Genomic DNA, 17963 nt, shown 5'->3' with positions numbered 1-17963 from the left:
GATAGACAGGGAATGCAGAAGAGCAGGTCACCCAGCTATTCCCATTAGGATGGAGGAGTTCCTCTTACAGGGAACAGAAATGATTTCCCAGCATGTAATTACTGAGCACAAATGCCAATTAAGTCAGGGAGAATAACATAAAAGAAATATAGTTGTGAATAAAATAAGAGAACATGAATCTTTTTAAGGACACAGTGGGAACATTCATTCAAGTGCATTCTCTTTAGGAATAAAATGGCATAAATGGATTACATGAAACATCCTTTTTCATGACGTGTGTGTGTGTGTGTGTGTGTCTACACTTAGGCAAACTGAAATTGAAAGGCTAAAATAACTTACATAAAGCAATCATCTTTGAGAATAGATGGCAATTTCTATGGAGATGGATTAACCCTGTACCTTTCCTTTCCTAAAAAATGAACAGCCTCTTTTAGTAGACATGTGATTTTCACCTATATTTGGGAAAATATTTATGTTTATTTTTGTACATGCATAATTGAATGTCTATGAATCAACAAGATTTTCCACAACAAATACTCAACCTTTTCTGCTGAGCACTAAGATCCTCACAAGTCTGCTGTGCTCACACACAGGCAAATGTAAACAAAGCCACAATACACACACAAAGACAAGTATGCACATGTTCGCACACACACAAACACACACACACACACTTACATAATCAAATGTCAAATAACCAGTTTCAATGCCAAACACACACATTCTGTAGACATGTCTTGGTGTTACACGCTCCAAATGTAAAGCACTTTGAGCTGCATTCTGTGTATGAAAGGTGCTATACAAATAAACATATTATTATTATTATTATTATTATTGATCATCAGTTTCATACTCACTCAAAAATGTAAAACAGAGAGCTTACAAAGGTAATCAGCAGTGCAATACAGTGCACAAAAAAGTGTATGTATATAACTAATCCCAGCTCTCCTCCTCCAAAACACACACACAGCTGTTACACTCACAAGGTTAATTACTAAACACACAGAGGTGGAACTGATGCAGAGGGACAGGACAGTGTGGAGGGAACAGATGGAGTGGCGCACAGTGGACCCCTCCGTCAAAGCCAAAGAGACACGCTGACAGGGAAACTAATCACTGTCGAGCAGCCCCGGCTTTGATGAGCCCTGACAGGCTGAGGACAGCAGAGAGCAGCGGCACTTTTGGTGTGCACGACACGTTTGGTGTGCACAGCCCGTTTCAGCTCCTCAACACAAAGCGTATGGTGGAGACCCAAAAAAAACCCCATACAACTCACAACAGCTTAGCTTGAGATTTCTTTCCAAAGGGTTTTATATTAAGATATTAGGTGCGACAGCAATAGAATACAAAAAAATGTATTGTACACACCCTAACTGTCATTCTCTAACACACACACACACAGCGGGATGTACGCTCACCAGTTGCAGCATGTCATAGATGGATTCAGAGGAGCGTTTGCTCTTCCTGTTCTTCCTGAGCAGAGACATGACTCTGCTTGGAGCGCCAGCGCCTGCCTGCCTGCCTGCCTGGAACTTTGCAGAAGGTCAAGCAGGTCGCACAGGGTCTCGCGCCGCCCTGGAACCCGACGCGATTCCTCCCGCTATCAGACCGTCTGGGTCAAGCCGGATGGCGTGAGAAGAAAAATCTCACGGGCGTCTTGTCGTAGCGCACGGAACGAGTCCCAGGAACAGAGAGAGGTCGCTTCTCCTCGCCCGACTCCAGTCGAAGTCCGCGCTATCAGCTGAGCAACGCCCTCGGTGTCAAGACTGCTTCCACTCCCATCCTGTTTGCTCTTCTGCCCTCTTCCCCTCTTTTCTCCTACTCCCCCCTCCTCCTCGTCCTCTTCCTCTCTCTCTCCACCAGTCTCACCAACTCTCTCTCTCTCTCTCCTCAGAGGCTGTGAGGGGATGGATTTGAGCTTCAGCGCTGGATGGCAGATCAGTGCACAGGGAATAATAACAATAATAATCACATCTGCAGCGGGAATGAGGAGGACCGGGTGGGAGGGGACGGAGCTGGAAGAGCTAAAGCTCTCGGTGGCATATTGCTACTCCCCTCACACACACACACTCCCCTTCTGCTGAGGCTAATGCAGCCTGGCAAAGAGCAGTGTAATGCAGTGCAGGTAGCTGTCAGTCAGTAGACAGAACCATAGGCACTGAGGAACCTCTGCTGCTGAGAGACATTCAAAAGCATTACTAAAGTGGAACAGGCAAAGCCATTCAGTCATGTCCAGAGACTGCAACAAAGGCATCCAGTAGCCTAAAGAGGGAGTCACACTCCTCCATTCACACATCAGTTTGTTGTGAGCCAAGCTGGACACAAAGAGCAAAAACCACTGAAAGTATAGTCGAAGTGCCAAATAAGGGCTGAATCTGGGCAAGACAAGGACCGGTTACAGCCACTAATGTGATCTGAAATAAAAGTCAAATCTAAACCGCCAATGATGACTTGCACATACAAAAACAACACCTTTCACATCTGTTTTTAAGTCAACATGAAAATGAAAAGGTCAACAGAAAAGGGGAAGGTGGCATATGCACATGGCCACAGCATTGGAACATTTTGTATCAGAGCCAAACTACACTGAGTGCGTAAACCTTGAGATTTGTTTTATGGTTGTAGTATTTTGCCTGCTTGTCATTAATCAACACAATAAAGCATACGGAGTCAGGAATATTCAACAGTGCTGTTCTTTGGCATTGAAACATCATCAACAACAATAATAACAGCAACAACAGAACAGGCTATGCAATGCATATTCCCAAACCCAGGCCAAAAGGCACTGACATAACCACTGTACAGAACCAAGTACAAGACAAGCGACGGCCACAGAAAGCACATAAAAAGCACTCATACCTCCATCCTCACAGCATAGGCTACAGCAAAAACACTGTGTGCAGCTCTTTCAGCCAGAGCTTGGGATTTGGCGGAAAGGGCAGGCGAGTTACAACCTGTTCCTGACAACCCGCACCACCACTGGAATCTCACATTCTGACATACACGCATGTTTTATTCTCACACACACACACACACACACACACACACACACACACACACACACACACCCACCCCTCCCTGCCACACACACACACACACACACACACCCCTCCCTGCCACACACACACACACCCCCTCCCCTGCCACACACACACAAATGAGCTGGAGAGCTCACATTTCTGGAGGTACTAGGGCTGAGATCACCACCATTGTCCCTCTCTTATCAGAGAGTCTGCTGATGCCGCTCCTATTTGCCTATAAGCACAGCCATTTGGGAAAGTTGCTGGGGTGACTTGGGTCTGTTTGTGTTAAGGGCATCTTCACACACATGGCATATCATTGCAGAGGCCGGCAGGAGACAGGAAAGGTGATGTTGTCCTAAAGGCAGGAGACACTGATCTCAGACCTGCCAGGCCACCTAAAAAACAATCACAATCCTCTCCTGTTATCTCTTTGCTGTTAGTTTTGTGGCTGATGGCTGCACTGCATGCTATGCCTGATGGTCAGTTCATATGAGGGGTGTATGCTGAAGGATAAAGAATGTATGGTTCTTTATTAAATCATGGTACATAATAGCTCTAACCAACAACAACAACAACCCAGGTAAGAAAAATATCCTTGTAAAATGTCCATTCAGTTCTATCAAATTTAGTCTCAATTGTTCCCTTTAGATTCTAGATTTTATGCTATGAGAACGTTCATCACTACATCCAAAACACCGTCTGACAGTGCTCCCATTTCTGTTAAAAACATCTGCATCTAACACTGGGAGAACGTCTAAGGAATGTTACATGACGTTAAAAAACCTTCCCTGTTGGCTGGAAGCATGCAGACACATTCTCATAGACAGAGTGTATGCCCCCAAATACACAGCACATTGTCTCATGAGGAAGCTTCTCCAACACACATATTGCACACTGCCCTCTCCCCACATACACAGCACACTATCCCATCTCCCCTGTCATCCCCCCCAACACACACACCAAGACCCCTGGCAGTTGGGTTAGCCCCTTGAGCCGTGGATCTGCCCAAGGTTTCTTCCTTGGTAAGGGAGTTTTTCCTTGCCCCTGTTGCTCTTGAGTGCTCCTTGTTGGTGCCCCCCCCCCCCAATCACAATCATCCCCCACCTTTCTTATGCAGCCCTTGCCACTTAATACTAAACCCCTCTTCTACTGCACTTTTTACCCCCATAAATGCACAAATAGGCTGACACCAGACATAATTTCACCTCATTTCTTACTTCCAGTAACTATATGCATGTGACAATAAACTTCCTTGTATCCTTGTATCCTTACAAACTGTATCTTTTAGATGGAGAGAAGTCAAACACTGTAATGCAGTACCCATCAGAGAGGGTGAAGTGGGGTCCCAGGACTTGTTTGTGCCAAGCCCATATAACACTGAACAGATGAACAGAGCTAATGCCATCACTGCTCTCTGACTGAGGTGGATGTGCAATTCACACCATTCCAATGGAGGTGAAAGTGTTTTGCAACCGCGATGCCAGCGCCAGAAAAGCTGCCTCACGACGATCACAGACAATCCCAGATCAGTCGTCTCTGCCCATGGAGACACCTGGGCTCCTATGGGGTCATATGTTGGTGGAATGGTATGTATGTATGTATGTATGTATGGGTTTTTTCCTGCACTGGATGAACATTGATGTAACTGCTTCATTAACACAGGAACAGGATGAAGCATGTCTCTAAATATGCAGTGCAGAGATTCCTTTGTTCTTCCTCTAGTTCTGCTCCAAGAAAAGCCCACGGTGATGACAATCCCCAAAGCACACACGCAGCATCACAGGGATGTTCCAGCACGCCAGAGCCAAAGTGTTAGTACAGCATTCCATTAATAATTAGCCACATTGTTTTCATATCTGAATAACCATGACTGGATTTGCACCTAAGGTATGTTTCTGTAACATTATAGACTAAAAGGCTCCATGAGCAAAAGGGGGTGAATTGTGCTGACTAGTGAACGTGGAGACAACACATAAATCTGAGTCTCATCTTCAAATGACTGAAAGATCCTGTGGCCGTCCCACATTAATCCATAGAAAGTTACGAGTGGTCCCCCTCTAGTGGCAGAGTCATGAAATGGCACCGGAGGGAACACACACATGCACATAACCACATAAAGAGAAAGGTGAGTGTGCTGGGGAAAGGCATCAGACTGTGAAAAGAGCCACATAACCATGCTTATCAAATAAGCAGCGCTGTTCATATTGGGAAACCCCTAGAATCTCCATCCTTCACACACACACACACACACACACACACCTAATCCAACTGGGAGAGAACTACACTCAACAGAGTTGCTATTATTACAAATCTATATACCCTAACATCCTCTTTGTTCAAGTCAAGGACAGTGTTTGGGCTGGAGGGCTGTGTCTCTGTGTGTGTGTGTGTGTGTGTGTGTGTGTGTGTGTGTGTGTGTGTGTGAGAGGGAGAGGAGGTGGAGGATGAGGGAGGGAGGAGAGGAGAGGAGTTGTTATTAACGGTGAAAATAATGAAGTCCTGCGGTGCTTTGTCTCTGCACTTGTCTTGTCTCCTGCACCACTTCAGGCAGTCATTTATCAGCGCTTAACGATCTGCATCGACACACATAATGGAGCGATTAGGACGCAGGGATAATTAGGAGATGCACCCACCTCTTGTTCTTGTGATCCCCTCCGAAAACAGGCAGGAAAAATAACTGACAGAATACTGTCAACAAGACAAATGGGGAGAGAGAGCAAGAGAGAGATGGAGGGAGGGAAAGAAAAAGAGACAGACAGACAGACAGACAGACAGACAGACAGACAGACAGACAGACAGACAGACAGACAGACAGACAGACAGACAGACAGACAGACAGACAGACAGACAGACAGACAGAAAGAAAGAAAGAAAGAAAGAAAGAAAGAAAGAAAGAAAGAAAGAAAGAAAGAAAGAAAGAAAGAAAGAAAGAAAGAAAGAAAGAAAGAAAGAAAGAAAGAAAGAAAGAAAGAAAGAAAGAAAGGAGACCATACAGCACAGCATTTAGGACTGCTTCTCAAAACTACTTTGAGAGGCTATTCAAAGCCCCAATCACAGCCATTAACTACCAGGAGTGGTTGTGCTTTTCAATTGAGGAAGAAATCACTTGGATTAGTCTTTGAGAGCAAGAAAAAGAGAACCTTCCCCACACATGTGTTTCACACAGACTCTCATCCCCTTCACCTCCCTCTGTTCCCCCTATATGCCAAAGGTGAGCAAATGAGCGACGTGCATTCTGCTGCAGCTGCTGCGATACACTCAATCAAAAGGCTGCCGTGTGTGTGTGTGTGTGTGTGTGTGTGTGTGTGTGTGTGTGTGACAATTGTCAGAAGAATGGAGAGAGCACGCACATCACACACATAGATGCTGCTGGAGAAAGCAAAGTTCAGACTCTTAAGTCTCTTAAGACGGCCTACACACACACTGTTGTGTGCTCAAAAAAAGTATAAAAAGAATTTGAAAAGCAATTCACTTTCAGCTAGCTGCCGTCTTTGGGTGTCTAGACCGAGATGGTCAGGCGAGTAAGACGAGAAGAAAGGCCAATGTGTTGCGGACACCCTGACGCCCAAATGACTCAACTGAATTCCATGTGAGACGAATGTGTGTGAGAGCAGTGGAACTGAGACGAGGACAACACACAGAAGCACAGGGATGAGGCACATGAGAGAGGGTGCCAAATGTGGGAGTGTGGAGAGAGAGAGAGAGAGAGAGAGAGAGAGAGAGAGAGAGAGAGAGAGAGAGAGAGAGAGAAGGCAGTGGGCATGCTGAGAACAGCAGCCTGTAGGGGGTAAAAGAGGACAGAAGAACAGAGAGCAATACGGCTGGAAAGAGACAAGTTGGTACAACGAGAATGAGAGAGACAGAAAGAGAGAGTATAGAGACAGCGAGGGTGCGAAAGAGAGGGTGGGAGTGCCAGTCAGCGAGGCTGGCAGAGCGCGGGTGAATTATCCGGGGCTAAATGTGTGTCTCCACAGCAGATGGCATGATGCAGCGGCGAGCACAGAGACAGCCTGATTATTCACTTCTCTTTATTTAGAACAGGAAGTTGGCAGGGCGAGGGTGAGAGACAAGGACAGGAGGGAGAGAGAAAGAGGGAAGGAGAGAGGGAGAGCAAGAAAGAGGAGAGAAAGGAAAGGATGGAGAGAAGAAGAGCGAGGGGAAGGGAAGGAGAGAGCAAGGGGAAGGGAAGGAGAGAGTGAGAGTAAGGGAAGGAGAGAGCAAGGGGAAGGGAAGGAGAGAGTGAGAGTAAGGGAAGGAGAGAGGGAGAGTGAGAAGGAGGAGGGCCAAGAAGACAAAGAAATCTGAGAGGGGGGCAGCAACACAATTGCTTTGTTTCAAGCAAGTCGAGCAGAATACAGACTTTGACTATTTTCTGAGGACAATTCCCAAACCATGACTATGACCAAGCCAGCCACTTATGTACTTAACCACAAAATACGCACCCAAAAAGTACCAAAGAAAGCACTCACAAAAAACTACATAAACAAACAAAGCCTAATCTGTCACACATGTTACCTTGCGCGCTATTGATTGGGCTCTTGGAAAATTGTTTTACGCCAGTTAGTGGTCGTCACCAGGAGAAGGTGCTAATCGGACTGACAAGCGTGGACACTGTAGTCTGGCAGCTGCACAGCGATTTGGGCAAATCAGCAGCGCTCAGCGGGATGAAATGGGACATAATCTAAATTGGACGGTGACACAGCTACACACACACACACACACACACACACGTACGTACGTAACCAGCTTTGCGTATAAAAAAGATAAAATCACCACCACTCATCCAGGATTCATGCTGTAGGTCTCTTGTTGCTCAGACACTTGTGTAAAGACAGTGTTGCATGTGATCCATATCATGGATCCTCTTCGGACTTGTGTAGGGAACTGGGATTAGCATAGACAAGCACAGGGGACATTTTGCAACTTGTGCTATAATGGTGATAAAGCAAATGTTTCCAAATCCTTTATCCAGTAGAGTATGCTTACTCTGTATCAGTGCACTGCCGCAGATTCGCTCTGATAAAATGCTTTGGCTGGCTGAATCACAGCTCAGCTCAGTACTGTGGGCTAAAGCCTGGCAACCCCCTAACACACACACACACACACACACACACACACACACACACACACACACACACACACACACACACACACAAATCCTGACTTATGATGAGGATCTCTCTTCTTTCATCTGTGTGGTAATGAAGTAGGTTAGGGCAGACGTCCAGACGATCCTCATGGGAGGTGCCCCCCTCCTCCTTCTCCCCTCTCCGTCCCACTGGTCAAACCCTGCTGGCTGACCCCTGCTCACCCTTCTGGGATGTGATATTGTCGCCACATTGCAACCGAGTGTCAATCATTCTCCTTGTATGCTCAAAAAACATTGAGTGAGAAGATATCTGTCTGTGAGTGTGTCTGTGTGTGTGTGTGTGTGGTTGGTTTGTTTGTGCGTGTGTGTGTGTGTGTGCTCCAGACTGAGTGAGAGTGTGTGGAGATATGCATGTTAGACAACCAGATCGCCCTCCCATCTGTCAAGAGTCTCTGCAACAGACCATCAGATGACCTTAAATCAGAGGTCATTCGCTGTCACACATGTAAAAAGCCAAGCCATTTACTGGCCATTATCTCTCCAGATCAGGCTACTTGGGATGCAATAAACCCAGTGACCTGAATAAGGTCATTTAAACAGTAACCAATACAGAGAGGCAGACACAATCAATCCATAACATTAAATCTGTAGCCCCCTGCAAAGGGTTAATGGGTCAGTCTCCATCTAGAAAAGGACCGTTCACACCAGAAATTATAACTATAAAGATAACTATAACTGTAACGATAAAAGTGTCCACACTGACCAACGATAAGGAAAGTCTCTCCTTGTGTTGAATGAGATGGCTATAATTTTATGGATTCTGATTGGTCAGCTTTTTATCATTCTCAAAATCGGTCCGAGTGATCCCCAAAATATCGTTCTTCATATCGTTATTGTTATAGATAGTGCGGACGTTGTCATACATATTAGCTAGATCGATATATTTTTTTTACTGTTATAGTTATTGTTCTTGGTGTGAATGGCCGTAAAGATGAGACATCCTCCAAATTGCTTAAATGTAACTGATGTGAGTGTGACGGCCTTTTCAAAATAACCTCATCCTCTCTGGCTAGCAGTTCAGTGATGCCTAGCAGCTAATCTGACCGCTCATTTACCACAGGGGCGACCAGCGATGAAACTCAAGGAAAATAACACATTCATCTAAACAAGCCACACCACTAATACACCCACAGCTATGACGGATCAGGTGACTTTTAACAATAGAACAAACAGCCTCTTTTGTTCAGTTTGTGTGTGTGTGTGTGTGTGTGTGTGTGTGTGTGTGTGTGTGTGTGTGTGTGTGTTTACACACTGTGGTATGTGTGTGTGTGTGTGTGTGTGTGTTTACACACTGTGGTATGTGTGTGTGTGTGTACACACTGTGGTATGTGTGTGTGTGTGTACACACTGTGGTATGTGTGTGTGTGTGTGTACACACTGTGGTATATGTGTGTGTGTGTGTGTGTGTGTGTCTGTGTGTGCATGACCTTACCTTAGGTGATGTGTCAGCATCCAGCTCATCCTCCAGACTGTCCCCTGGGCTGTCGCTGGTCAGGATGGATCCGTCGCCCAGGCCGTCATCCGGGCTCTCTGGGGCCAGTCCAGCCCCCTCGTCCAGGATCTCCTCTACAGGGGAAGGAAGGACGGACACACACACACACACACACACATTAGCTTCATCTGTACCTTTATCACTAGGAGTCAAAAAACACTACTCTGAAAAGAGTCACTAAAAATACTTTGTGTGCTGCAGTTGGTGTGGGTGGTGTGGGGTTGGGGGGTAACTGCCAGTGTGATAACCTTGTCTAATTAGCCAAAATAAACAGCAAAACAGTGTACTACCAACGTTTCTGATTGACTTTCAAAAGAATCCAAGGACACACACGCACACACACACACACACACAGAATATAACACATAAATGCACCCTCCCTAACCACACACACACAGAATATGCCGAGTGTGGGGTGTGTGTGTCTGGGTTAGGGAGGGTGAATTTATTTGTGCATGTGGGTCAGTGTGTGTGTGGCGACAATATGGCGAGTCTGGTGTGTGTGTGTGTGTGTAGACGGCTCACCCTGATTCTGGGAGAAGATGTCAGTGCAGAGGGTGTCGTCGTGCTCGGTGCGGCGGGGGGGGCGATGGCACAGGTGGCTCGGCTCGACGGCGGGCAGCGTGCTGACACTCAGGGCCAGTGAGGGCAGAGCGAACGCAGCCTGCATGTCCGACAGCTCCAGGGCCGATGCCGCCTTCCCGTTCAGTTGCAGGATCTCATCGCCTGCTCGCAGACCTGCAGCACAAAACACACACACACACACACACGGATTAGTGTGCACACATACACACACTGTATATTATGCTAATATCTAGCAGAGTGTGCTAACCATGTATTGCAAGAACAGATTTCAGTGCATTGATGGAATAGCTCATTCTAGTACTATTCCAGTGTCTTGGATTTGGAATTTTCTTTTTAGGGAGATTTTTTTCTGTTTATCACACTGCACTTGTGGCTTGGAAAGAACAAAGAAAACAAAGAACCCAAACAAACACAGTCCTCCTCCTCAGACACCATCTCGGCATTTAGCTCGGTCTCCCTCCATCTGTCTGCGCCACCTGATCCCAGCTCTCTTAACGATCAATTAGCTCCCGGACAGCCAGTCAATTAACTTCTAATATATCAATTAACACTCATTAAGCTGGACGGAAGCCACAACCGATTATTGATGTTCCTTCCATCCCCACAGCACGGCATGGAACAAAGACAATTTGGCGAGGGAGTGGGGGAATGTTCTAGATTCTTTGGAATTCGGTCCTATGCTGGTGTCAGAGGACTGGTGGCACTGGTGTTATTTGAAATCACTCTGAAAACCCCTCCTGTTTTGCAGCACAGATAATGCTGCTAATTCCTAATGTCTCTCTGTGTGTGTTTGATGTATATTCCTGCATGCACACTTGAATGTGCTTGTCGGAGTAAGACTGCTTTGTTTGTGAAGCACTCCTCTTCGGACTCCACCCATTTACACACACCTGCAGTTTTTTTCTGTTCTTTTAAAAAAGCAACACACATTTATTTTCACACACAGACACAGACACAGAGCTCCAGAGAGCCTGGAGTGTGACCTAGTTGTGTGTTTGATGTGAGATGTGAGCCACGGTGGAGGATTCCAACTGGCCAGAGGCCTGCAAGCCTTCTGGCTCCCAATGACACCGGCATAAATAGGAGCACAGTGATGTCATGGAGGGAAAAAGAGAGAGAAACAGGGAAAATCAGAGAGAGAGAGAGAGAGAGAGAGAGAGAGAGAAAAGAGAGAGAAAGAGAGAGAGAGAGAGAGAGAGAGAGAGAGAGAGAGAGAGAGAGAGAGAGAGAGAGAGAGAGCCCCTGGTACTTTTTTTCCCCACCATGACTGTCCTGGATTGGGAAAGAAGCCCCACGGCGAGTGCACTAGAAATGGCAAATGTGGAGTCCTCTACCCATTCATCTTCGACAGCAACGAGCTTTAATGAGATTCTAGGCAGCTGGACTTTCACTAAATACTTTCAGGGGACATGTAACCAGTTAGTGTGGGGAGAGAGAGAGAGTGAGTGGGGAGACTTTTCTCTCACAAATAGACCCTGTCTGCTTGTGGCTTTCCTTCCAGCTCTTTTAATCGTATGTGATTAGAGCCCATTTTAGATTCCTCTTCACTGGTATACCAAGACCCCTAAGGGCTGATGGTGACGCTGTGAAATAGACCAACTCATCATGGGTTACAATGAACTCAAGCGAAGGTTTTCAGTGGGGTTAACCAGCGGGGCCGTCTGACTTGCTCGCTGGTGTGCCTCAAAGTGATCTGCACAGCGTGTGAAAAGAAGGAGTAAGTGAAAGCCTGTGGCCCAATGCCATCATAATTACACCATGATTGCTGATTCCTGTTTTTCACTTCAAAAAAGGGCCAACTTTTGCAAAGAATTATTTATTGCACACACCCAAAAAAAAACACACACACACACAGCCCGGAAAGCTTTCAAGTATGACCTGCATCAGTGAGGGCATGTTCTGGGTTTTTTTTTTTTTTTTTTTGATCCAGGCCTGGTTTGTGCTTACTGTGCGTCAATGCCAGTTCTGCAGTCTCCTTAGCTCCACTCCTACCTCTCATCAGCTGCCTGCTTGCCTTTGAAAGATCTGAGACGTCAGCATCACACAGGCACAGTCACAGACAGCCTTAGGATTCATTAATGCAGCCTCACTCATCGCCTCAAATAGGGAGGGCAGCGATTCCGAGAACTCTTGTCATCCTACAGGACTCATTTTGTAGCGCTGTGATTCCTCTTTTGACATAGCCCATGCAATAGATCTTCTTCCCAGAATAGACCTCTCTTTCTCCTCCACTCATGGCCACAGATGACCACGTCTCACCAGAGGTCAGTTGACAGAGGTCTGTGTTTTATGTCTTTTACTTATTGTGTTTTATACCAGTTAGAAATGCAAAACCATATTATCATACCATATTACCATATTAACTGCCCCCGTGTATTAACCTCATAACTTAAGAACTTTTGCAAAATCAATGTATAAACCTCAGCTAATACAGATTACGGTATATATAAAGTTGTCTTGCCTTCATCAACAGAGGGTGTTCCATGCATAAACAAGAGTTAATGATATGCATAAACAGGAGACAATGATATGACAGTGGTCCCCTAAATACGTCAGAAACAAGACTTTATTAGCTGTGTAATGCTAGATAATTCCAGCTGTGAAATGCTAGTTGACTAGTTTTGTTCACTCATGGCGAGGGCCTGCTTCTCTCTGAATGGTATAATGTCACTCCTGTTCCGGTATGCATGAAAAACCAACTAGTTTTTGGTTCCAGCTCCAAACCAAAGTGCCATGTTCTGAACCGTTTTTTTGTTGGGTGGAAGTTCTCCGAACGGTTCAAATGGTCGTTCGGGAACAGGAGCGGAACTGGTTCCCCGTCAGTCGAAAAGGGCCATCAGTGAAGCTCAGCTGTCCCTCTGGTGCTCCAGCTTTCCAAGCAATCTCCTAATTACTTGTGTTTGTCTCCAGATTAATTGTGTTTATTTGTGACACCCGCTGGGCATCAGGTGGGCCCTGAGGGGCTGAGTGGGCACTGTACCTGGGACAGGTTGGCTGAGGAGGGGTGCGCCTGGTGTGAGAGCAGGCAAAATGCCCAGCCTAATGGCTACATGTTTGGCACCCCCAACTTGCACCTTTAATTCGGTCCCGCTCGGATGATTGCGTTCCGACGTGTGCGTCGTAAATTAATTTCCTCCAGTCGACTGGAGATTTGGGTCAGACCGTTTCACTCTTCCCTGTGGCTGGTCGCACTTTCTATTCTCCTGGCCATGCTGCGGCCAGCACAAAAACATAAATGCCGTGCCGGACGGGAAAGTGTGCAGCTCTGCCCGACGGCTGCACAGAGAGACATTTCTAGCCCTGCATCTTTGCCCAGAGATACGAGAAGAGATGGGTGAGGGAAGGCATTCTGAAGTGGGGGAGGAGAATGTCATTTTGTGATTTTCAACAGTCAGATCCATTATCTTGTTACAAAAAAAGACAGCACTCCAGAATAATGTCAAACTTCAAAAACCAACTACAGGAATACCTAGCCCTGAAAAGCAAGTAGCTCCCAACACAATGGCCCAATGGATTTTTTCACATAACCCTATCTCTGTCAATTTGGAAGGCCAATTCACTTAGCTTTTAAATTGCCTAAGAGTGTCATGCACTCCGGGCTATGTAATCAATAGGAAGTAGATTCTGGACAGTGGGTATGTCTGTCTCATAGTCTGGGTGCTATGAGTCTAAAATGTGTGACTGAAAAGAATATCAGCCTCAACAGTATAGCAGTCATTCATGGAGGAGCAACCCTGGTGTTATTAGACTTCCTTCCTGTGAAAGAGGTTGAAGCATAATGGACAGGCCAGCAGGTAGAACTGAGTGGATCTGCTAGGACCACTGCCATGATGCCACACACACACACACACACACACACACACACACACACAGCGACGGTCTCTCACCTTTGGCGGCGGCCAGGCCTCCTACTTTCACATCTGTCACGTGGAGCTGCTGAGTGCCATCCTCATCCACCACAACCACCGAGAACCCTACAGCAGCAGAGAGAGAGATGGGGGGGAGAGAGAGAGAGAGGGAGGGGGGGGGGAGAGATAGAGAGAGAGAGAGATGGGGGGGAGAGAGATAGAGAGGGAGGGAGAGAGAGGGGGGAGAGAGGGAGGGAGAGAGAAGGAGGGAGGACAGGAGGTAAGACATGTAAAGACAGAGAGAGAGACAAGGGAAAGAGATGAGAAGAAAAAAGAAAAAGAGACGCAAATGAAAGAGAGAGGGAGGGAGAGAGAGAAAGAGAGAGAGAGGGAGAGAGAGAGAGAGAGGGAGAGAGGGAGAGAGTGGGAGAGAGAGAGTGGGAGAGAGAGAGTGGCAGAGAGAGCACACAGAAGTAGATGACACAAACTGATATGACTCCAAACCCACAAGGCAGATCTCTACTAGTCCTACTGGACCTGGTGGACTGAATAAAGAGGTCCACTTACCGTATCCAACGACATAGGACTCAGCCCGGTCAAACTGGATGACCTTTGACACTTTGGGGCAAATTTCGATCTCTTTGAAGAACTGTAGGGAGAGGAACACTTTCCCATCAGCCCCATCATTAGGACATTTGCAGCACACAACTGAACCATTTGTTGTATTGACATCTACAGCTATCATGACACACCACTGTCACTCTAACTCAGTACTAGCAAAGTAAAAGTGTACAACATACAGGCAGATATGCAGTATATAAACACACACATGGATAAGAGTTCAAAGGAGAGGAAACTTTTCACACTGTTGAACAGGCATTAAAGGAAACAACACCAAAGGGAGAGAGAGAGAGAGAGAGAGAGAGAGAGAGAGAGAGAGAGTATGTTTTTGGGAAGAGAGACTGAGAAAAAATCTACCGATTCATCTACAAAGCCGCTTTTTGTGGAGGCGAGGACACAGCAAAATAAATTAGATTCTGTGGTTGCAAAAGTTGGGAGCTTCACTCACTTCACATGCGCACAAAAGGGGAGCAGCGGCGGCGCTCTAAAATAGATCTTGCTGTACATGAATCTGCAGGATGCATTATTAATGCTGTTCACAGGAGCCCTGCCTCAGCATCAGAGGGGGAGTCCGTATACACTGTAGCCGTAGCCCAGTCATCCTCTGACAGATACAGATACAGTACAGTAGAGTAGTCACAGTGCGTCAGCTGCACACTGCAGCTCACTGACAGCCTCTCCGGTCAGTCAAAAGACCATTGAAATGGTAAAACCCTCTGCCTTGGAGGTCTGCTGAGCTCTCTGAATCTGTTATATAGAGAGAAATCCTCTCTCTCTCTCTGAATCTGTTATATAGAGAGAAATCCTCTCTCTCTCTCTCTCTCTCTCTCTCACACACCACTGGACAAACAAACTAATGTTTCTAATGCCGTCTTCTGCTGTTCGTACAACTATTTCACAGGAGGCTGACCTGCTCTGATAAAGGTCTTCAAATGGCCTTATTGCATTGAGGACACCACACTGCCACAGTGAGCAGCCTGTCAAGCACTCCTCTTTCCCTGACTTCAACCGCAGCTGTGCTGACGGAGGAGGCAAAAGAGAACCCCAACCTTACTCACTCACCAGCTCACACACATCCTCCTCAGGCTTGGGAACGTAAAACTGCGTTTGGCCGTCGATCAGAAACTTCAGCCGGATGTAGTGCATGGAGGTGTCCAACTTCTGAGTCTGAGGAGACATTGACAGAAAAAAAAAGTTTTCAGAAAAGTAACTAAATGCAGACAAGCAGCCGAGCTGATAAAAACTGACAAAAGTAAAGCAGGGTTCAACAACGTAACAGTCCCAAGTGATGTTTGAGTCAGACATTACATTACCCCCACATACCTCAGCATATGCAATAAAGCTTACTGACATCAGAGATTAATAACCTTGGCTGCAGTTGAAGGGGTTTCTGAGATACCACCCAAACACACACATACACAGACAGACAATTGTTTTAACAGGCTGATAGCCCCGCACACTCACACACACTCACACACACACACACGAATGTGTGAGTCAACCCCATAAGCGTGACAAAGACAGACACTGGCCAGATCTGGCCACCTGTTATACGACATTACCAGAAATCGGTGACTGTCCGACCTCTGGTTCATTTAGTCATGATGATTGAGCACAGAGAGGCTCAAGGAAGCCGCCTCAACAAAGACATCCCAAATGTGTTTTTAGGTCCTGCCCTCCGACTCCTCTGTGGAAGGCATGTGTTTTCTCCACAGCCTTGCAGCACAAAAGGGGGGCATGATCACTCCATATTCATATCGTATCATACAAAAGGAATGCGTGAACTGTACAACTCCATAAACACGTTGGAGGATATATAGTGGACACAATGCTGCACTCTGTGCTGATGGGAAAATGTGATAAGCGAGGATAAATTGGCCACTTCGCAATGCAAACAAGAACAGCCAGTGTCAGTGTATGAGGTTTTTTCTTGAGTACACGCCTTAGGATATGATCACATGTATTCTGTGCATGCAGTCAGAACACCACTGATCACCCTAGTATGACAACCTAGGTCAACATGAAAGGACGGAAGGATGGAAGGATGAAAGGAAAAAGACGAGAGAGGAAGAGAAGTGGAGAATAAAAAGATAAAGAGAGCATATGTTGCATAATTCTGATAGTCTGAGAACATGGTGTGATCCATCCATATGCTGAACAGGAGTCAGATTGTTGCAGTGGGTACAGGGGATATGATCTGAGGTTTGCTCTTTGCACTTTGTTGTTGGTGCATTTCCCCAGTAGGGTTTGTGTAGGTTTCATTCTGACAACAGGGTGGAGACGGAGAGAGAGAGAGAGAGAGAGAGAGAGAGAGAGAGAGAGAGGGGAGAGAAAGGGAGAGGAGAGAGAGATTCAGAAAGCGATAAGAGATGGCTTGAGGCTGCCGGGAAGTGCCACACCTCTGAGTGTTTGTGTGTGTGTGTGTGTGTGTGTGTGTGTGTGTAACCAGGTTTATGTGAATGACAAACACCCCCACTTTGGTGTCATTGTTTCCTCTCTCATCATGACAGACAACTCTGGTGTGAGAAGACGGTATGACATGATCCATACATGTGATGAGTGAGGAGGACAGGGACAGGCACAGTGAACGCAGAGGCTGTGATTTACAGTTAGTTTGTAGAGGCTGTGTTGTACAGTTAGTTGTTGCTCATTCATGCAATGACAACACGGAGGATACACACGGAGAGAGTGTGTCTCACACACACACAGATTGACAAATTGATAAGAGATGGCTTGAGGCTGCAGGGCAATAATGCACCTCTGTGTGTGTGTGTGTATGCGCGTGTCTGCCTGCATGCATGGTTAGTGGATGGGTGAGAAACCAGGTTTGAATGAGTGACACATCTTCAGTCCTACTGTTTCTTCACTGCAGAACCATGCAATTTCTACCTCATTATATAAATCAGGCATTTTACCGCCAGAGAAGTAGGGAGTAATCATGGTCTTAGCTTCGTGTCTTGCCACATGCAGATCACACAAATGTGGTATGCATTGTTATGCAAGACCAACTAGAATGCAGAACCTCAAACAGAGGCATGTGTGTAATGTCATATGAGGCTTTTTACACACATGGGGGTGTGTGTGTGTGTGTGTGTGTGTGTGTGTGTGTGTGTGTGTGTGTGTGTGTGTGTGTGTGTGGTTGAGATTGTGTGTGTGTGCACACGCGTGCTTGTGTTTGTCACCTGCATCCCAAAAGGGTGTGAGGAAGAGCTCAGGCTATTGACGCACACTTGGAGTGTGTGAGT

The 17963-nt window shown here is 46.4% G+C and overlaps 1 protein-coding gene across 2 annotated transcripts in view; it reads right to left on the bottom strand.

The window, feature by feature from the left end:
* Nucleotides 1-17963, bottom strand: part of tiam1a (TIAM Rac1 associated GEF 1a) — an 81742-nt gene that overhangs the window by 11827 nt on the left and 51952 nt on the right. For both annotated transcript variants that reach the window (XM_048235153.1, XM_048235145.1), the window contains exons 11-15: nucleotides 15781-15885; nucleotides 14665-14746; nucleotides 14137-14223; nucleotides 10190-10402; nucleotides 9605-9738 (exon numbers count right to left, since the gene is read on the bottom strand). In XM_048235153.1, the coding sequence (XP_048091110.1) occupies nucleotides 9605-9738; nucleotides 10190-10402; nucleotides 14137-14223; nucleotides 14665-14746; nucleotides 15781-15885 (621 nt within the window). The remainder of the gene's footprint in view (nucleotides 1-9604; nucleotides 9739-10189; nucleotides 10403-14136; nucleotides 14224-14664; nucleotides 14747-15780; nucleotides 15886-17963) is intronic.

Source organism: Alosa alosa, chromosome 2, assembly GCF_017589495.1.
Source record: "Alosa alosa isolate M-15738 ecotype Scorff River chromosome 2, AALO_Geno_1.1, whole genome shotgun sequence".
Classification (NCBI taxonomy): domain Eukaryota; kingdom Metazoa; phylum Chordata; class Actinopteri; order Clupeiformes; family Clupeidae; genus Alosa; species Alosa alosa.
The sequence above is the reverse complement of the archived record's forward strand: the minus strand, read 5'-3'. Positions and strand labels throughout refer to the sequence as shown.